Source organism: Leguminivora glycinivorella, chromosome 11, assembly GCF_023078275.1.
Source record: "Leguminivora glycinivorella isolate SPB_JAAS2020 chromosome 11, LegGlyc_1.1, whole genome shotgun sequence".
NCBI classification, from domain to species: domain Eukaryota; kingdom Metazoa; phylum Arthropoda; class Insecta; order Lepidoptera; family Tortricidae; genus Leguminivora; species Leguminivora glycinivorella.
This window is the reverse complement of record NC_062981.1, coordinates 16,846,510-16,867,020: the sequence shown is the minus strand read 5'-3', so window position 1 is coordinate 16,867,020 and position 20,511 is coordinate 16,846,510. Positions and strand designations below refer to the sequence as shown.

General features: G+C 38.9%; 3 protein-coding genes across 5 annotated transcripts; 2 read left to right on the top strand and 1 right to left on the bottom strand.

Moving 5' to 3' along the window:
• The first annotated feature begins 2,050 nt into the window (after positions 1 to 2,050).
• LOC125231213 lies at positions 2,051 to 4,556 on the top strand. Its single transcript, XM_048136591.1, has 4 exons — positions 2,051 to 2,365; positions 2,571 to 3,584; positions 3,940 to 4,047; positions 4,367 to 4,556. Exons 1-4 carry the CDS (start codon positions 2,228 to 2,230, stop codon positions 4,505 to 4,507), a joined length of 1,401 nt encoding a protein of 466 aa, XP_047992548.1. The 5' UTR covers positions 2,051 to 2,227; the 3' UTR covers positions 4,508 to 4,556.
• On the bottom strand, positions 4,550 to 9,761 carry LOC125231212 (SET domain-containing protein SmydA-8). 2 transcript variants are annotated; one of them, XR_007177600.1, is made up of 9 exons: positions 9,551 to 9,761; positions 8,205 to 8,412; positions 7,849 to 8,047; positions 7,624 to 7,748; positions 7,178 to 7,404; positions 6,715 to 6,875; positions 6,137 to 6,329; positions 5,442 to 5,728; positions 4,550 to 5,296 (listed from the first exon to the last, which is right to left on the bottom strand). XR_007177600.1 is itself a non-coding variant. In XM_048136590.1 (9 exons), the coding sequence occupies exons 1-8, from the start codon at positions 9,681 to 9,683 to the stop codon at positions 5,496 to 5,498; spliced, it is 1,479 nt and encodes a 492-aa protein (XP_047992547.1). In that variant the 5' UTR covers positions 9,684 to 9,761; the 3' UTR covers positions 4,550 to 5,311; positions 5,460 to 5,495. The 2 variants fall into 2 exon arrangements, 1 of the variants encoding a protein (XP_047992547.1); XM_048136590.1 differs by having other exon boundaries at positions 4,550 to 5,311; positions 5,460 to 5,728.
• A 1,726-nt stretch (positions 9,762 to 11,487) lies between these two features.
• Positions 11,488 to 20,407, top strand: LOC125230882 (voltage-dependent anion-selective channel-like). Of its 2 annotated transcripts, XM_048136135.1 has the most exons (7): positions 11,488 to 11,613; positions 12,589 to 12,729; positions 14,763 to 14,927; positions 16,033 to 16,196; positions 16,617 to 16,844; positions 18,113 to 18,321; positions 20,019 to 20,407. In XM_048136135.1, the coding sequence occupies exons 1-7, from the start codon at positions 11,503 to 11,505 to the stop codon at positions 20,108 to 20,110; spliced, it is 1,110 nt and encodes a 369-aa protein (XP_047992092.1). In that variant the 5' UTR covers positions 11,488 to 11,502; the 3' UTR covers positions 20,111 to 20,407. The 2 variants fall into 2 exon arrangements, with proteins under 2 accessions (XP_047992092.1, XP_047992093.1); XM_048136136.1 differs by lacking the exons at positions 11,488 to 11,613; positions 12,589 to 12,729 and adding an exon at positions 13,961 to 14,110.
• Positions 20,408 to 20,511: the final 104 nt, after the last annotated feature.

Sequence of the window (20,511 nt, the reverse complement as noted above, 5' to 3'; positions counted from 1 at the left end):
TCCCTTGGCCTTTAGGTTTCCAACATGTTGCCAAAGCGCTTGAGGGTTGGACGCAAGCTTAAACTGCATGTTACCAATGTAGTCATCGTATGCACTTGTTAAACGAAGCTTAAGACTGGCCCTAAGCCTAGAGAAGCTGGAATATATAGACTCGTCTCCTGAACGTTTCCAATCTCTATGCAGTTTAGCCTTCATCTTAAGTCCCGCAATGATATCAGACGTAAACCAAACCGGGAAACGTTTACTAGGTTTATTAAATCTAGATTTCCGGGGTATACATACATCAAAAATGTTGTATAATATATCATAAAACATATCTACAGCCACGTTGGCATCACGAGTCTCAAGTAGGTCATGCCAGGACACCTTTGACAATAGCAGGTAGATAAGTTCATAATTGCCTTTCGAAAAGTTCCAATCACGGCTTAAATCGACATTGCTGGCTTTTATGAAAGCAGACTTGTGTCCCGATCTCGTAAACGGTACGTCAATTTCCAGCGGTGGATGGTACGCGTCACGATGAGAGACAAGCCCGCCATCTTCCATCTCACAAACCTTCACACAACTCGAATCGCCACGCACCAGGACAACATCTAGCACTCCTCCAAATGCATTCGATACATCATTCGTCTCATTCAAGTTACAAACAGTTGTAAAATAACAGAAATAGCTTAAAATATTCACAGAAGAATAGGTCGGGTTTAGGTTTAAATCGCCGACAATTACCACAACACCCTTCAAGGAGTCAATAACAGATTCAACTTTGTGAAAAAAGCTCATATACACATCGTCAACAGACTTAGGAGGTATATATATAACACACACATAGCACAAAGTATGCTCCAGATAGAACGAGGCCCAGAGATCTTCGCCACCGGTCGTCTCAAGGTCCTGTCTGCGCTGCAGTTGAATACCTGGCCGTGCCGCCAACAGCACGCCTCCTCCTTGACGCCCTCCAGCACGATCCCTCCGGAGTACGCTCCACTCATTTTCGACCAGTTCTGAGTCCTCAACCGAATCAGACAGCCAGGATTCGGTAACCGCTACAATGTCGTTGTCGAGAGCAACAGTGTCGAGAGCAACAATGGAACAGACAATAAAAAGACCACCTTAAAAAGTATGAATTAACATCACACTAGGGATGGTTTTACAACACTAGTAATCAACAAGCTTGTGGTTCAATATTTGAATCATTTGCTTGATCAGTAGGCCTAACACATGATTGCCGCGAGATAGATCTCACATCTTCTAACTGTATTAATGACATGAGGACGAATAGTTTATCTCGCGGCGACATACTCTCGCATCAATCATGTGCTATGTTAGCAGGAATGGTTAAACAACAACTTTGTCCCCTTGTAAAACAAATAACTATTGTATAGATATGGTAATTAAATAAATAAATATTATAGGACTTTTTATACAGATTGATTTAGTCCCACGGTAAGCTCAAGAAGGCTTTTGTTGTGGGTACAATATATATAATTATACAAATACTTATATGTATACATAGAAAATATCCATGACTGTGACTCAGGAACAAATATCTGTGCTTATCACGCAAATAAATGCCCGATTCGAACCCAGGACCGCGGCTTAGCAGGCAGGGTCACTACCAAAGAGTATTGTAATATAAATGAGAGTCCCTATCCTCCAAGTCAGACTGGTAATTGTAAGAACACTTGCGAACGTGAAGCTTAAACCTGATAAATATGGTTAAATAATTGATAACTCCTACTTACCAAAAAATCTATTTATCGTTAAACACACGTATACTACTCTTTTAAAATAGTTAAAAATTTGTTCAAATTTCTGTCTAAACCGCACACAAATCGCATTTTTTTTTAAATGACAGTTGCGTTCGGAAAGTTTACCAATAGCGCTAATACACGACCGCACCGTACTAAGGTCATCACATGTTATCTTGCAGGAGGGAGCGAGAAAGAGTTATTTTGAACTTGCTCACGTGAAAAAAACCCGAGATTGCGGCATAGTCACACGGCGCACTATGAATCTAATCGCAAAAATCGCTACTTTGATCGCCATCTACACCGCTTACATAAATCTGAACTGATTAGTAAAATATTGCTTTGTAATGTCACCGTGACAGTAGTAACAGTGAAGTGACACTGACGTTTCTTATCGAAATGGTTTGGTTTACACGAGATTTACTACACGTGGATTTATATAGAAAATCAGAAATAAATTTACTCGTACACTCAATAATATGACTCGTTTCGCTAGAGCTAAAGGCTCTAAAGCCTCGAATGAAAGGGCTCCTGAAGACGCAACGCCATGGGAAGTAATGAAAGAACAACTTATGCAGTCGAAAAAAGAAAAAGAGGAAGCAAGCAAGAGGCAAGAGGTATTAATTTCGTAACTTAATACATTTTATCTTATTAAAACAAAGCTGTCATTTCTATGCACAATAGTTTATAACTTGTACTGCTCGAAATAGTTTCTAAGTATTTCACAGGTGCATGCAACTACCCTTGGGAACTATTCTTACACATCCTCCTTAAAATAACTCTTACAACATCATCAAGCACAATATTTATGACTTTTTTTAGGCAGAGAATCAACGCATAGAAAATTACGAAAACTTTCTGAAGGAACAGAAAGTGTCCAAACGAAAAGCTACTTGGTGTGATTTTCCCGAAGAGGTTCCCAAAAAACGGCTTCTACCTCTAAAGCAGCCAGTAGAAAATAACCAGCAGGGCAAAAACCCTACAGATCAAGTCAATGAATCTGTTCAAGGCTCAGCTCAAGAAAAGAAAAATAAGAAGAAAAACAAAAATAAAAACATGTTAGAGAAACCCGAACCTTCTCATATTAATGAAGTGAATGGGTCTACTGAAACTAGTGCACCTCAGGAAAATAGTAAAAAGAAGAAGAAAAATAAAAATAAAATAACAGACACCACACCAGTAGAGGCAAATACAAGTCAAGCAACACCTGAAATGACAACACCACAAGCTGAAAAGAAACAAAAGAAAAAGAATAAAAAGAAACAAAAAGGTAATAGTGATGGGAATATTACACAAACAGGGACTCATACTCCTAACACTACTGGGCATAAATCCTCTCCAAATAAAGGCAATCCACAACAAACTGAGAATAACATCAAAAAGAAAAAGAAGCCAAAAATGGTTAACGGCAAACCTGCCAGACGAAAGGAAATCAATGACAAGAGTTTTCAACTGATAATAAACACTAAAGAAGTTGAGCTAGTCAGGTTTGATGGTTTCCCAATAATGAAAAGGGATGCTGAGCGTCTCACAGAACTGAGGAATAGTATGATAAAGAAAGGGATTCCAAAAAGCGAGGTACAGAGGACCATGAAGTTAGAAAGAAGGAGAGCTGAGAAGGCTCTAGCAAGGTTAAAGAGAGATGTGTGTTACAACTGCAGGAAAGGAGGTCACAACCTCTCGGATTGCCCGGAGTTGAAGTCAAAGATACCAGGAGTGGATGCCGCTGAAGGAATTTGTTTCAAATGCGGCTCAACAGAGCACAGGCAGTTTGAGTGCAAGGTTCAGAGGGACAATGAGTTCAGATTTGCTACTTGTTTCATTTGTAGGGAGCAGGTGAGTCCAATCAACAAACTATTGTTATTATTTCTTTATAAAACTTCATAACCTAAAACTGAATGTAGCATTTTGAATTAAATTACTTTTATAATTTGAAAAAAATATGCTTCCAATTCAAGTCCTAATGATATGAAATGGCAAAAAATGACAGGTACTAGTGTACCCATGAAATTTTTTTTCTGTCAACAAGAACCAAATCTTTTCAAAGAATATTTTTGTTAAAATAAAATTTAATATTTTTTATCATTTGCAGGTATTTAGCACGTAATAAAATCTGCAAAACCTACCTTGATAATTCAAATATTAATTACACATATTTGTAAATGATTTTGTTTATTTTCTTGTATTCCAGGGGCACTTGGCCAGGCAGTGTCCAGATAACCCCAAAGGTTTATATCCTAATGGTGGATCCTGCAAACTGTGTGGAGATGTCACTCACTTGAGGAAGGACTGTCCTACAGTAAGTATACACTTTTGCTTATTTTAAGTATACTTATTTGTAAATCCAAATGAGAGACTGTACCTACGAAAGGTATATTTTGTATGTAGCCCCAAGACAATGTTACATAATATTTTTTCATTATTTAAATCCAAAAGTTAGGTATGAGTAGCCATGTCTTCTTGGCTTCACCAGTGGTGAATGTTGATATTCAATAAAAAAAATGTTATGTTTTATTATATCTTGGTTAAATTTAGTTTTATCTAACTAGTACATCAAAATGTAAAATGTAAAATCTTGTATAATTTGTCTTTAACAATTTTGTTCTTTTTTTTTATAGACGCAAGGGCAAAGGGAAGAGACATCCCTGAAACTAAGCACTTTGGAGAGTGCAGACAACATTGAAGACATAGGCCAGCAGGTAAAAGTTACCAACTCTACTGAATCAGCGAAAAAACAACCCAAGAAGATCAAATTTTAATGTATGGTTAGTCACTGTAATTGTAAAATAAAAAAATAGTGATAATGTTTATCAACATTTAGTGCATACCCAACATTAATACAACATATATACGAATACACATACAATATACAAATCTACTTACTTCTATCACATAATTAAGTAATACAATAAGTACATGGTCTTTTTTTAATAGTACATACTTTTGATATTAAGTAATACAAGAGAAGATTCAGACTTAACATAAAGTTTGTATAAATTTCAAAAACCTCCAAATGTTTTCCAAGAGATCATAATTTAAATATTTGTCTTTTTTGAGATAATTTACTACAGCATAACACACAAAAACATTTGAAAATTCAATTATTCGAGGTAAATATGCGAAAATGTTTAACCAGGGTTCTCCCTTCAAGATTCTTCAAAAACAAACAGAACGATGACTAGACATTCTATAAGTATTTGGTTCATTTTAAGGTTATTTCGAAATTTTCGAATATTATTTTCTGATGGTTTCGAAACCTCCACAATATTTTCACTACATTGTTTTCAACAAACTGGCTAAAGAAAAACTAGCCAGTAGAGACAGACGACTACACTACATATTTATAACAAATGACAAATGCAAATCTGAGGCTACTCAAACTCAGTCGATCTCGAGGCTCATACGGCCTGGCCACAACATTGGTTTAAGGCGACAGCAGTGGTCATAGGTGCGAACGAAAGCTCCCATCGCTGTGTCCCACTCCAACCTAGTCGCTTTAGAACGAAGCACTTAGCGGGTCGCATTCGGAAATCCCTGCTAAGACCAATGTGGTTAGGCCGTTACGGCTCAGCCACGACATTGGTCTAAGCGCGACAGCGGTGAGCGGCGGCCATACATTGGAGCGAGACACAGCGATGGGACTTTTCATTCGCACGTATGGCTGCCGCTCACCGCTGTCGCGCTTAGACCAATGTCGTGGCTGGGCCGTTAAAGTCCCCAACAACCGAGTCATAGGATCCATCCTGGCTACAACGCGTCAATGCTAGCCTGGAGTTGCTCCATGGACTGTTTCGCGATCTCTCCCGTGATGCCCTCGGGGCTCTGCGGGTCCTCCCGGCCGAGTATTCTCGAAGCTTCCGCCAGGAGTCGGATGGGCTCCTGCAGGCGCTCCTTCAGCTTGTCCTGGTCGATGAGGCCGGCGCTGAACTCGCTGCGGGCGAGGAACATCACGGGCGCGTGGAGCTCGTACAACATCATACCTAAAAGGAGTTGGTAATTAGATGCCAGAAAGTGGAAAGATAAGAAAATATTGACATCGAAATAAGTGAAAACGCTTTATAAAGGGATGAAAGTAAGTTTGGCTTTACGTTGCCGTGTTTTTTACACATATGCTGCTGTGTCTCTGAGCCAGAATTACTTTTTACCCCGATATTTACAGGTTCGTTTTTAGTATTTTTATAACTAGCCTGAAGTGTAGTAGGTCTAAATTCAAATTTGGTTGAAGAATAACTGAGGCAATTCGTACGAAGGTAACGATATTGAAGTCATAGCTCATGAATTTTCTAAACATTCTGATTACCTTCAGCGCGAGAGGTAAGTATAGAATCTACAGATATAAATATTGTACGTTTCGATGATATATCGCCATGCGGCTGCACTACACTCACCGCGCATCCTGGTCTCTCCGGGCGCGACTATCTGCAGCGTGTCGAGCACGAGGCGGCACAGCTCGGCCTTGCGCTCCAGCAGCAGGTCGGGCAGCTCGTCGATGGCGTAGCCCTCCACGCGCCCGTACAGAGTCGCCAACGCGTGCTTCAGGGATAGCAGGATGGCGTGCCGTGGGTGGAACACTGACTTATACTGGAAATAAGAGGATTCATTTAATCAAATAAACTAAGTCTCTCGATATATAATAGCAGTAACTGGATAGATAGACTGGTAACGCTTCCAGCTGGTCGACCTCAGGCTGCACCATGACAAGCATCTTCATCGCCGCGCTCAACGGTTAGAAAACCCTGTTCTTATCTGTTACTGCCGGGACTTTAAACACTGTCTTTTAACTGTCACTCTTAAGCGTAGCCTCTCTCATCTCGATGGCCTGTGTGAAAAGAGTCCAGCTGATCGACTTTAGTGCCGTGCTGCAACACGGCTAGCATCTTTTTAGTCGCCGCGTTCGATGTCGGGAAGCAGCTTTTCTTGCCTATTGACTACCAGGGACTAGGGAGACTCAATAACTTCCACCTACCTTCTTAAGCGTGGCCTCTCTCATCTCGATGGCCTGTGTTCCTTCTAATGCGTCCAGCTGGTCGACTTCCGCCTGAACCACGGCCAACATCTTTTTCATTGCTGCGCTCGACGTTTGGAAGCCGCAGTTCTTGTCGTTGCACTTCCAAGGCGACTCGTTATCTGAAATTTGAAAGAGTGTTTTTTCCTATCAAAGGATCTACAAAAGAAAAACATTGTTGCAACCGAGAGAAACGCAACGATTGAATGAAGTGGCAAGCATACTCATACCTATCTATACTATAGGGGATCAATGCAGAAGGACAACGCCAGTGGCTCACTGCTGCTGACATGAGTTGCCAGCCGAACCCTGATAGCCCCTCAGTGGCATGAGAAGAACTTGAAGTCCAGCATGTATTTATACAAAGAGAATAAACGCTAAGACGAAAAGAAGACAAATAATAACGATGAAGTTGCAAGCTTACCTAACGGATTACTGCACAGGATGACCCCGTTATCACACTTGTTGCACTTGAGCGTGCTGAGATGCGAGCCGAGCTCCGTGGGGTCGGCGCAGCGTGCACAGTCACAGGCGAAGAACTTGGACTCCAGTAGGTAGTCGCGCCGAGTGGGTGTTGGGGAGAGTACGTGCGTGTAACATAGATGTAGTGCAGCGCCGGATGGGATTGCCACTGCCGCTCGCACCTGGACCCTGAAGCAGATGTATATGCATGCAAGAATGCATACAAGTAACTAATGATAACATTTTTGTATTGTTCATTATAAGTGACCATCTTCACGCTTTCAAGGTAAGGTTAGGGTGTTTCCCACTGTCCAGTACATTAATTGCGTGAGGCATTTTTGAGGATTTCTCAGCTCTGCGCATATTAGGCTAACCTCACCTGAAAAGTATGGATAATAAGATACTCACTCATAATCATTCTGGAGTATAGTGTGCACGATGTTGGGGACACAGCTGTGAGCTGCTATGGCGAGCTGAGGGTAGATTGCGCGGATGCTGAATCCGCCACGAGATGGAATCTCCACTGCGTTCACCTGACAATGATAAAAAGAATTTAGTAAAACTCTGCGTCACTAGATGTGTAGATCTTATTTCTTATTCTTCCTAGCTACACTAAAAACTATATTTGTTTACCTCAAGGATGCCACAGACTCGCTGCACCAGCTCCTTGTCGAATCGCGCGCCGAGCTTGCAATGATCGATCAGGAAGGTGACCACGTTGACTTGGTCGGCGGCCCACGCTGGCCGCTCTTGCCGCGCCGTTGCGTGAGTTTCCATAGGCTCGAGTTCACGCTGCCAGCGTTCTGGGTCCTTCTCTTTGGCTAGTAGCATTCTGGAATAGGCATGAGATAATTTGAGTTAAAACAGAGAGCTTCAAGGTCGCGATTTAAAATCAGCAGCATGAAGAAACGCCATAGAGGAGCCAGCAGGGAGAGCATAACGAGCTCTGCACACGGCAGTAACAATTGACCTAGGGCAGGGTTACGTACCTCAACGGTGTGATGCAGTCGAGTTGTGGTGAACTTTCGGTCCAGTCTTCTGGTGGCTGGAAGCGCACCTTGGCAGCCGCGAATACCGCGCATTCTCCCGCGTGCGCCGGTGCCGCTTCGCACTCCGCGCCACAGATTGGCCAGCCACAGCGGGAACATAGCGTGCTCTGCACGGGGCAGTAACATCCTAGGCACAGCGGCGGGCTGTCTGTTGGCAAACATTGAATATCAACACTTCTAAACTGTGCGGCATTTTTTTACTACTCCGGTAGACACATTTTGATACTCTGGTAACTTGTACAAGTTTGAAGTACAGTGCCTATTAACTGGTTCTGCATGGTAATCTTATAGAAGCTGAACTCATTCCTAAATGGAAAAGTGCATCTTGGGTACAAAGTACCTAATACATATTCAAACTTAAAAATCGCTAGCATACGGAAATAGAAGAAAACACTACTAGACAGAATTTGCGTTTTCTTTAGGTACCTATAAGTACGTAAAGACGCGGTAAAGCTCTAATTTTATTAATAGCTAGACTTGGAGGTTCTCAATTCGACTGAATGTTTTTTTTTTATTTTTTTTTGTATGTATGTTACTCGATACCTCCGAGGATCGTGGACCGATTTTCAAAATTTTTTTTTTGATCGAACGGGTATAACCCCGAGATGGTCCCATTGGCACCAAGTCTGGGTCTGATGATGGGATCATGGAGAAATTGAGGGAACTCTTCAAATGTTATAGCCACATGTAATGTTCTTAGTGTATTTTTCAAAGGTACACCAGTATTAACGCCTGATGGTAATAATTTTATGTGGCTGAGCTGATGATGGAAGGTCAACTCCTCAACGGTTAGGAGTTAAAGGATAATTCTTTCACTACTGTACACATATTCGGACTGATACATATAATATCACTAGGAACCACTAAAAATCAACAAATAAATTAACTTTTTAACAAAAAATAAAACCGCCTTCAAAAAAAGCGTGTTACAAAACACGGAGAAACTAAAAAGCCAAAAATAATAAACCTTCGAATTCAGATTTCTTATCGGATTGCAATAATCTAAACATCCAAATTATAAACAAATCAATTATTTTTGGAGTCGGGGCCAGCCTGCGTATGGTTGGGTGGGGCAAACAGGAAATAGCAAGGCGACGAACAGGTCTGGCACCGACTACAAAAATAATTGATTTGTTTATAATTTGGATGTTTAGGTTATTGCAATCCGATAAGAAATCTGAATTCGAAGGTTTATTATTTTTGGCTTTTTAGTTTCTCCGTGTTTTGTAACACGCTTTTTTTGAAGGCGGTTTTATTTTTTGTTAAAAAGTTATCTAAGTAAGTACCTGGTTTCGGTCCGAAAGCGAAAGGCTTATCTGTAAAAATTAACTCCCCAGCCGTCAGGTCTTTATTCGCGACCAGATATCGTCCAAATTTGTCATTCCGAGCGATATCATAAGAGCTCACGTCCTGGGCCATAATTTAGCTATGCAATAGGTAATTAGCACTAATATTTCACGACAACACTGCAAGCGTTGAGAGAACTGACTGAAAACTCTGACCGATGAGGAGTACATATGTATACGATTGGCGGCTAATAATAAGACGTCGAATCCAGACCATTCGAGACCCGAGATGTCGGCCGGCGGATTGCATTTATTTATGTTTACGTTGATTATGCTTTTGTTTTTGATACGGCATTCTAGGAATAGAAAACGAATGGAATGTATTTAGTGGATGCGCGATGCACGTTAACATTACGGAGATTAATGGCAAATCACACCTACCATTCCTGCTGCTATCAGATGTGCGAATTTCGATTCTGACCTGACCCAATGCTTTCTTCCGCAAGCATATTAGGTATAAATTTGCATATGAAAGACTCGCTAATATAAGTATTACAAGTTGCAGCCAGGTGAGCCACAATGAAGAGCCGGGTTCTTCTGTAGTGTTGCTTAGTGTATAATTTGTTAGACGAGGAGCTTGATTTTTTTTACGAATTTTCACCTAAGTATAACTTGGTACGTTTTTACCTGACGTTGATTTATTAACTCAAAACTGAGCCTCTACAATTCTACATATCTACTCTAAGAAATTATGTTTCTCATAGACAAAGTAAAAATCCATAAGACAACATCAACAGTTGACACAGTTATTTGTCTGTATTTCCGGAGTTGCAACAGTGTTCCTAATTGGCTCTTAAAATAGTTATTTGTTATACAAGAGGGCAAAGTTGTATTTTAACGCCGAGTGTGGAATTGAAAAACGAGCAAGTGAAAGGATTCTATAGTTGAACCACGAGCGAAGCGAGTGGTTCGAGAATAGAATCCTGAACTTGCGAGTTTTTTAACACACGAGAAGTAAAATACATTTGCACCCGAGTGTAACACAAAACTTTTCCCCTCACATAGCGAGGAAACTACAACGCAAAAACTGCGTTTATCACTATGCTTCCAGTAGTTTCACAGGTGGTAAATCATCTTTATTACTAGATTCAACTACTTTTATCAATATTAAAGCAGTTAATTTGACTTTATTCAAGGTCAAATTACTTTACTCACTAGTGGATAAAATGCGTTTTTACTCACTGGTATGAAAGGACAAAACGTACGTGTTTCTGAGCTAGTGAGGGGAAAAATTACATAATTTATTGAACCAGCATATTATGCTCTACATTTTAAATTCCCCTCTATAAAGTTTCCATTTTACAGCTAAGTAAGTAGGTAGGCTAGGCTTTGCATATTTCTAGACTTCGCGGAACCGGCATTTAACTGATTTGAATTATTAACGAAACTTGGAACGTTGGAAGTAGGTCGCCCATCGCCTGTTGTGTTTAAGATCCCCGGTTTTCGCAGCTAAGAATTATTTATGGGAGACATGGTGAAACATGACGTGTTACATGAATACTTGTCATGTCTCCCTATTTCGCTTTTAGGATGAAGCATCACACGTTATTAGGTACCTACATAATAGATTGTGTTCGGAAAGGCAAGAGCCGTGAAATGCATGCGGTCCTTTTGGTATATTCTGTGACTCTTCTCTAAGTACAAAATCCCTTATACTTAATTAAGTAAGTATGCATTTATTATTAAAGACTTTCTTATACCTTTAGTATGTAGTATATTCAAATTTCCATGAAATGTTACCTAGTGAAAATGATCTTCACAGGCCATTTGTAGAGATGTGAATTATCATCAGAGCCAAATAGATTAACTTAACAAAATTTTCAAAATCTATGTATACTTTAACTGTCACAAAAAATATAATTAAAACAATTATTTAATGTTTTATCTTTAATATGTCTATTTTTGAGTATTTACACAGTTTGCTAAACAGTGATAGTGTACTTGTATGGAGGTGGCCGGAAGTTCTTGCGGTATCTTACGAGAGAAAACCATGCGTACGAGAAGTAAGTATTTAGACTATTTAGCAAGAATATATATGGATGTGACCTTAGTAATAAAACACCTTCCTCAACAGCATCAACTATCTTTTGTTCATTAATTATATTTTGTTGCATCGAAAATCAGCCAGTTAAATTAAAAAAAAACCTAGAATGTTCTTTAGGTAGAAAATACTCTGAGTATCCGGAAAATTCAACACTCCCATCTACTGAAGGACGATGCAATGACCCGCGTGGCGTGCCAAAACTACTTTTATCTTTATCACCTTTAACGCACTGTCGCGGACACATGACAACATATTAGCTAATATATATATCTAGCACGTTGCTGTGGATAAAAATAAAATATCGACTCTTTCCCGAGTAGGTACGACTTGCGCATTATTTATTTTATTTTTGATGGATTGATGATATTTAAATAACTGAAAAATGAGTTCGGCGAAGGCATGATGTTTATGTCTTATAAAAATATTACTCTTTAAGGTATGAGGTACTTACTGGGTGTTACCTACTTGGTCTGCTGGCCGTGCGCGTGCTGAAAAACATTAAGATACATAAATAAATAATACAACTGAGGATTAATTGAACACGTTTACCTACTCCTTTAATAAGGCAGGCATCGCACAGTTAATTAGACTAGACCATATAATACAAGAATGTACAGTTACGATAGCTGACAGCCTGAGATTAGCCATTTAGGGTTCTAGCTAAATTGGCCATTCCATAGCGTAAGTATTGAACAACCAATTTAGCTAGGACAAAATAACAAATCCTTTCTTATATAACTATATTGCCAAAAGAACAACCTTGTATTCATTTATTTGGAGGTATTTTGGGTTCTCAAAGGTCGGCAACGCATAAAGTGGCTCCCCCGATGTTGCTTATGTCCATGGGCGGCGATGACTGCTTCCCATCAGGCGGCTCGCCTGCGCGTTTGCTGCCTATTTCATAAAAAAAACATTTCTAATGTAATAAATCTAGGATGGGTCGCTGGGCGAGCAAATGGTCTGCTTCGACAAAGGACGAGAGGTGGACTGCCCCGACGGCTACGATGGTGACGACGGCAGTGAAGGCCGCAGTGGAGGTCTTGGATTCGCCTTCTGGGGCTTTTCAGATTCTCAGGTTTGAGTTTAAAGGACAGTGGGAACCGATTTTTGAATTTCGACCGCTCGATTTCTTTGTAGCAAGGTTAAAAGTTCAATTCAGTACTATCTCCAGTCTCCACTACTCGACAATAAAGGATAGAACTGAAAAAGATCAATAGAAATTGAATAATTCTGTTTTGAAATACTGTAATTGCAATATTTAGTCAGCAAAATTGGAACCATGTGTTCATTTGAAAAAAAAAAATATTTTTATTTAAATTAGTGATCTAGGGTTATTGACCTATCAGTAGATAAAATAGCATTACGAGTATTTAGCGTGTGTTTCCCCACAATTTCGAGTGACGAAATCGCGCGCTCGAAATTAAAAAATCGGCGACCTGGTTGCGCAGTTAAAAGAAAGTTATTTACATAGACGCATATTTATAGTGTTTAATAATACATATAACCATAGCAATCGAGATAGAAGTGCCTATTAAATTTTGGCGTAACAGCTCAGTACCTAGTTGGTGCATTGCGTTAATGACGCTTTGACAGGTAATTTTGCTCAAATGAAAGTGTTAGGAGAAAATTACTGGAGTACGCGGCGTAGGCGCACCTCAGGCCGGTTTGGGAAGCCTTGCGGGGCTTGGCCTGCGAGCCCGAGATTGGTTTTTATAAGTTGCAGTCTTTAAATTAGTTTTACTCACGTTTAACTCGAGGATAAAGCATTTTAATTTAATTTAGTTAATTTATTATGTTAATATTAGTAATAATCTATGGAATGTATTTCCGGTAATAAATAATTTTCATTTCATTTCATAGCATTATTACACACACGTGATATTAATCTAAGCGATAAAGTATGCTTACAAAAACAAGTTTAAAAAGTGCGCAAAACTTTCAGATGTATTGGTCATTTATGATTAATGAGATATATAATACAATAAATTTAAGCGCCACAATAAACATTGAGGAAACTTATTGATTTAATATTTTTTAAAGAAATTATTGTGTAAATAATTAAATAGGGTAATAATTAACCATTGTGTTGATTACTACTTGTGACATGACGTCAAACTGTAGCAGTATCGTTTAAGAACTTTTAAGGACATAAAAAGCAATATTTTGACCATCTAAATCATTTTCTATTTAATGTCTTGAATAGAAATAAAGTGAGGATATTATTTGTAAATATAATTATTTTTAATTTAAGACAAATTTAAGTATTACAATTGAAAAGACTTTACTCTTTACACTATTTCCGGTGTGAAAAACGCCATCGCACGGTCGCGCTATCTGTCGACTACTTCAGTAACCAGAATTTGTCTTGTGGTGTGGTGAAGGAGGTTCCACTCTAATCGGCAATTTATTTGCCTTATTCCACGTTCTCTATTTCAAATTATACCTTATAAACCACAGTAAGTAATTATGTTTATTTTGTAATTGTTTGTGTATAAGGGGAAAGTTTGGTTATGGTCTAATAATATAATTTAAATTGAGGTTAAAATGATTCGCTTCAGCCGGTTTCAATGAAAAGTATCGACGTCACCTTTCTCATAATTCATATTATTTTCGTATCTTCCTATTTTTATCACAAATTACAACCTTAAGTTTGTTTCAAATCATGAAAGATCTAAGAAAACGTATGTCATAAAATTGTAATTGATTGGGTGAAGAGGTCGGAAACGTCAGTGGAGGTTGACGACGCATGTGATTTCCACCTTTGATATGAATTTTAGCACCTATCTATAGGGTCAAGTTTAAGGCCAGTAGGTGTGTCTCGAAGGAAGAATGTTACGGTGTGACACGCTTCTGGAACATTGAGCCTCAAATCCCTTATTACCTGAGTGTTATGTAATAGTATTGAATGCGGATTGTAAATAGTTCGCGAAGCCGAGTCGACCCTGACACAGCTGGCACTGGTAGTTAATTTTTGCGACTTACCCCTTGTACTAGATATTAACTGCTAAATCATAAGGTCATGTGCCTTAGAAATTTATTGGTTATGTTTATTACAAAAAGATATATGGCCTTTAGAGGAGTAGGTTGCTCAAGTATGAGTCTTTACAGATGGGTTCCAGCCCTCCTCCCTACTATGCCGATCTTGGCAAGAAGGCCAATGATGTATTCAGCAAGGGTTACCACTTTGGAGTGTTCAAACTTGACCTGAAGACCAAGAGCGAGTCTGGTGTTGAGTTCGCCAGCGGCATCATCTCCAACCAGGAGAGTGGAAAGGTAATTATTACCTTGTATATGTTATTATTTGCTATATCGCATCATTCATGCACTGCACATATAAGTTATTATAATATCAATTACCATATGGCATTTTTGATTGAAACTGTATAATTCACTATTGAATTTGATACAGTGTTCCTTTGTATTGACCAACGTATGAAATCTGATTTAAATAATCATTAAGATGGAAGAAAAACCTCTTTTTTGTTAGTATTTATTTGTAAACTATGCGGGAATTATGATTAGAGTATTTAAAAGACTTAATTTATTTTACAGTGGAAAGTCATTATAAGAAAACGCAAAGGAACAAATTTCTTAAATTTTTTAATGTTATCATTTCATGGAAATACCAAAAAACCAAACAGTGTAAGACACAATCATACACATTTCATTAACAAAATAGCTACTTTAAGATCTTGGCAATTATTTCACATACCTATTTCATTTAAAAAATATCTTTTGCAGTTAATGATTCTCAGATCATGATTTTCAGTAATCAAATGACATCCTTCTTTAAAGTTTCTTTTTGAAACTGTTAAATGTTATATTTAAGGTATTTTCCCCTCACTAGCTCGGAAACACGTGTTTTGTCCTTTAATACCAGCGGGTAAAAACGCATTTTATCCACTAGTGGGTAAAGTAATTTGACCTTGAATAAAGTCAAATTAACTGCTTTAAAATTGATAAAAGTAGGTGAATCTAGTAATAAAAATGATTTACCACCCGTGGAACTACTGAAAGCAGTGATAAACGCATTTTTTGCGTTGTAGTTTCCTCGCTATAGTGAGGGGAAAAGTTTTGTGTTACACTCGGGTGCAAATATATTTTACTTCTCGTGTGTTAAAAAACTCGCAAGTTCAGGATTCTATTCTCGAACCACTCGCTTCGCTCGTGGTTCAACTATAGAATCCTTTCACTTGCTCGTTTTTCAATTCCACACTCGGCGTTAAAATACAACTTTGCCCCCTTGTATAACAAATAACTATTACATGATACCTTATTAAAAGCTAAGAACTATTCCCAAATTACACAGGATTAACACTTTAATTTACAGAACAGCTTGTAGTCATACTTGACTCTACATTCACCATTATTTTCCCAGGTGTTTGGCAGCCTTTCGTCCAAATTCGCCGTGAAGGACTACGGCCTGACATTCACAGAGAAATGGAACACCGACAACACACTCGCCACTGACATCACCATCCAGGACAAGATTGCTGCTGGCCTCAAGGTTACTCTGGAGGGAACCTTCGCACCACAGACCGGGTAAGCAACTAATCTGCCCAACCTTAAGAAAGCCATTGCACTTGTCCTGAAAAGTGAGAAATAGATAAAACTAACTTGGAAAATTAGATTTCCATTACATTTCTACTATTATTCTGATTCAATGTTTTAGTATTTTACGTTTTTTTAGCCATAAAACAAGCAAAAAGACAAAGGGCTTGGACTGAATCGTAGTTATGTAGGTATTAGACATTCAAGGATGACCATTAAAGGCAGACTTGGAAATCTGTTTCAAGTGCCAATTTGTGTTTCCTGTTGGTAAAATTTATGAAAATATTGAACAGGTTTTTGAAGATTAACATATTACTACAGGTATCTGTAACAAGTTATGACCCATTTAAAATTCTGTCACATCTCTTATACAATTTCTCGAGCAAATGATTAAACTACTAACAATTGCAGGAGCAAGACCGGTAAACTAAAGACTTCGTTCGCGAACGAAACTGTGGCCATCAACACCAACGTGGACCTTGACCTGGCTGGTCCCATCGTGGACGTGGCCGCCGTGCTCAAGTACCAGGGCTGGCTCGCCGGCGCGCACACGCAGTTCGACTGCCAGAAGACCAAGTTCGCCAAGAACAACTTCGCCTTCGGATACCAGACCGGAGACTTCAACCTACACACCAATGTGTAAGTATTATCACATTTGATACTGTAGATTACTTATTGATTAGGTCTGATGTACTTGCATCAGATAGGTCTAAAAGGCGGATTTGAAGAGAGAGAGAGAGAGGACTATGGTCAGAAGTCCGCAACTAGGCTAAAATGATGATGAGACTATTCTATTTAATGGTCTACAAAATTCCTAACAGCAGATGATCATTAGTTGATTTATTTATGGTCAATATGTAGTTGTGGAGTAATATTGAGTTAAGAAAGTCACAAAAGAAATAGAGTGTGATATGCATGATATGCATCGATAAAATTTATAATTATAATATTGATAAGATCTATTTGCCTGGTACCTTCTGTGAAATTGATATTGTTTAAAAAAAGCTATAAACTGTCTTGTCACATTATCATCATAAAATTATCAATTAAAATCAGTATCTTTAGTCAAACAAGAATAAAATGTAGAAGTCACGTAGAAAATTAAAACACATCCAGAAAAACATTTTCTGACAATAAAATCTACAGTTTGAAACTGGAGCAGTTATGTAATGACTCAGTTTGGGACTTCTGTGGAGGCAGGGTCAATGAACATCGATTTTTCAACATTACATAAGCTTGTAAAAGAGGATGATCCATATAATTCGTACTGGTTAAAACCGGCGAGCACTCAGACGACATTGGTTAATATAACTGACTATTGTTCTCTAAGAATGCTTGTAAAATAGTACTTGGAAACCGTGACGTGTAGCACTCTATGTAAATATGTCCCTTGGGATTACGTAATCTACATCAATTGTGACGCGATGCATGAAACTCGTGAAAGTATCTAAAGAAAACATTAACATCTGATATGACAGGAATAATAAATACTTCTTGGTAGGCTGTAGTAAAAACTTATCAGTGTTAAGATGAGTTACCTTATTGCATTTTCATTTGTAGTTTCTATTAAGTTTTTACCAATGTACATTACTTGTAAAATCATGCTTTGCAGAGACCATGTACTACAGAGAGATTACAAAACGAATAAAAATGTAATTTAATAATTTATAGCGTAAACAAGGAGGTCTCTTGAGATATTTTAACACCGCTAGATTAATAAAATAACGCTTGTTTCTTATGGCTGCTGTAAACATACACTTGAGAGAACTTATACCCTTTACACTGTTTTCTATTAAATGTGAATTTAACTTTCACTGTTAATTTGATAACTAATATGATCGACGGAAAAAGAAAACTTGTAACTAAAATAATGCACACATTTTGAGAATATTATATTGTTTACGCAGCGACAACGGCAAAGACTTCGGCGGGTCCATCTACCAGAAGGTGTCAGACAAGCTGGACTGCGGCGTCAGCATGAAGTGGTCCGCCGGCTCCGCCGACACGCTGTTCGGCGTCGGCGCCAAGTTCGCGCTCGACGCTGACGCCTCGCTGCACGCCAAGGTCAACAACAAGTCCCTCATCGGCCTTGGATACCAGCAGAAACTCCGCCCTGGTTAGTACCACATTTATTATACGATTGCATTGTGTTGGCATCAAGCTCGCGCTCGACTCCGACGAGGGACGCGCAGCACGCCAAGATCAGCAACCGCGAGTCCCTCATCCTCCTTGGTTGGATACCAGCAGAAGCTCTGCCCTCGACTAGGATGTTTATTACATGATGTCGTGTGTGGGCCAAGTACGCCAAGTCCCTGCATGCCAAGATCGAGCAAAGTGGTCATTATCACATGTTTGTTACTTATTCTAATTGGGTTATTTTCATCAGTATTTTATCGTCAGAAATAGCTCTGATATTTACGTGTGATAGCTTTGATGTTTGGTACTATTTTTTTCTTAATTTACGTACGTCATTTCAGTGGTAAACTCGCAAAACATGCCTCTGTACCGTATAATCAATAAAATTGTAGCCATTGTAGGGACTAGAGATGTTTTCCCAAACTCCCATTAGTCCGCTTTCCCTCTACACACTCAGATCTAGTTGAGACCGCTCAACTGATCTGCGCTGGGGCGCATAACTCTCTTATCAAATACATTTAGAGTGCGGCGGAAGGGTCTTGGATTCCCCCCCCCCCCCCCGCTACCTTCACACACAGTCCGTTTGAAAAAAAAAAGATGTTTACAATGTAGGTCACAATAGCGTTTGATTCGGTTTTATATAAATACGTTGCAGTATAATAACTGTTACTTTGTATCATTGCAAGCTATACGGTTCATGCTCATTAGTGTATCATATAGCAAACATATTGATTAGATAACAATCAAGAGTGAAAGCTCATAATAATTATCTATTCCAAGGATGTTCTGAAATGATTGTAGTCATCCATCATAATGTCTTAATATTAGACAGTTGTAACTCACTATCGAGTGATCGTACGATTGTCACGTGTCATTTCTCTTATCTCTTGTTTTTCGAGTAAATATAAGTGGAGATAGTTGTGGAACGGCTCTGCGGGACGGTTAGCAAGCCTTGCAACGAAAAAGGCGTTGAACCTTTATTTAATGTTGTTTTAGACAATACAAATAGAAGAATATGTTTATTCATATTGTGCATTGTTGATACAAAGAAACATTATGTTGGTTTGTTTATACATACGGAAGTCCTTATTATGGAATGCCGACGGTAACGTCACCTGTTTTCGTTCAGGCAGCTAAACAATTTAAAAATTGGCACAAATATAGAACGTGTTTACGTTGCGTCTGCTCGCATAGATGCCAATAACAATTGTGTAGTAGAACCAAACCAACAACAAATATGAATATCTACTTACATTCCTTTCTAATAGTCAGTCAGTATTGTCATTTTATAATGTCGACTTTGTTATCTATATGTTATCGGATGAAGTATGAAAATGCGACAATGACATGGCGTTTCAGTATCTAGGAATTACCAACAAAATGAAAAACTGTGTTTTCGCTACACTGTACAAAAATTAACCCTTTGAACCGTAGTGCGTTTTCACATTATCCGATTCGATATCGCAAGTAGGAAGGATTTCAAAGGAAAAATTCAAAAATGGTGGCGTAAATATATGGCATATCGGTCCGACATCCGATATCGGATCGGATAATGTGAAAACTAATGGGTAGATATTGCATTGTAGTCGGACGACAGTCAAAGAACCTCCTAAATACCCAGTAGAGTAGAATTTGGAACATTATTCCAGTTGATAATTCGGTTTGGTTTTGTTGCAGGCGTGATCCTGACCCTCTCGGCCGCCATCGACGGCCAGAACTTCAACGCCGGCGGCCACAAGGTCGGCGTCGCCCTCGAGCTCGAGCCCTAAACACTTGTAGATAACACGTCTACTGTTATATAATAGAAAGAGTATAGAGATCAATTTCAATCATAGTATTCTCGAGTGTTGTCTGTCTGTGTAAGCGTTGAACGCGACGATTCCGCCGTTCGGAAGACCGTTCCTTCTTAGTTGTTATAAGCACGCGACATATTGCATCCCTATTGTATTGCTGAATAATTTTATTGTGCAAATTACGTGAACTGTAAGTCCGTTACGTCTTGTAAATAAGCACCTATGGTGTTGCCCTATTGATTGTGAATTAAATGAATAGTCTGTTGGAATCACCATCTGTTGTTTTACTGACGCCTCGTGCGCCGCTCGTCCTTGTAAAGTTTTCTGATTATTTATTGCAACCAACCCTTAGGGCCCATTTAGACGGTACGAGAACT

Coding starts and splice junctions, on each gene's coding strand:
- LOC125231213 (XM_048136591.1), top strand. CDS start 2,228: ATGACTCGTTTCGCTAGAGCTAAAGGCTCTAAAGCCTCGAATGAAAGG. Junction 3,585..3,939: donor GTTTCATTTGTAGGGAGCAG/GTGAGTCCAATC, acceptor CTTGTATTCCAG/GGGCACTTGGCCAGGCAGTG. Junction 4,048..4,366: donor TGAGGAAGGACTGTCCTACA/GTAAGTATACAC, acceptor TTTTTTTTATAG/ACGCAAGGGCAAAGGGAAGA.
- LOC125231212 (XM_048136590.1), bottom strand. CDS start 9,683: ATGGCCCAGGACGTGAGCTCTTATGATATCGCTCGGAATGACAAATTT. Junction 8,413..9,550: donor CGCTTTCGGACCGAAACCAG/GTACTTACTTAG, acceptor GTTTGCCAACAG/ACAGCCCGCCGCTGTGCCTA. Junction 6,330..6,714: donor GAGAGGCCACGCTTAAGAAG/GTAGGTGGAAGT, acceptor TCTTATTTCCAG/TATAAGTCAGTGTTCCACCC.
- LOC125230882 (XM_048136135.1), top strand. CDS start 11,503: ATGTCTATTTTTGAGTATTTACACAGTTTGCTAAACAGTGATAGTGTA. Junction 11,614..12,588: donor GAAAACCATGCGTACGAGAA/GTAAGTATTTAG, acceptor TAATAAATCTAG/GATGGGTCGCTGGGCGAGCA. Junction 14,928..16,032: donor CCAACCAGGAGAGTGGAAAG/GTAATTATTACC, acceptor TTATTTTCCCAG/GTGTTTGGCAGCCTTTCGTC.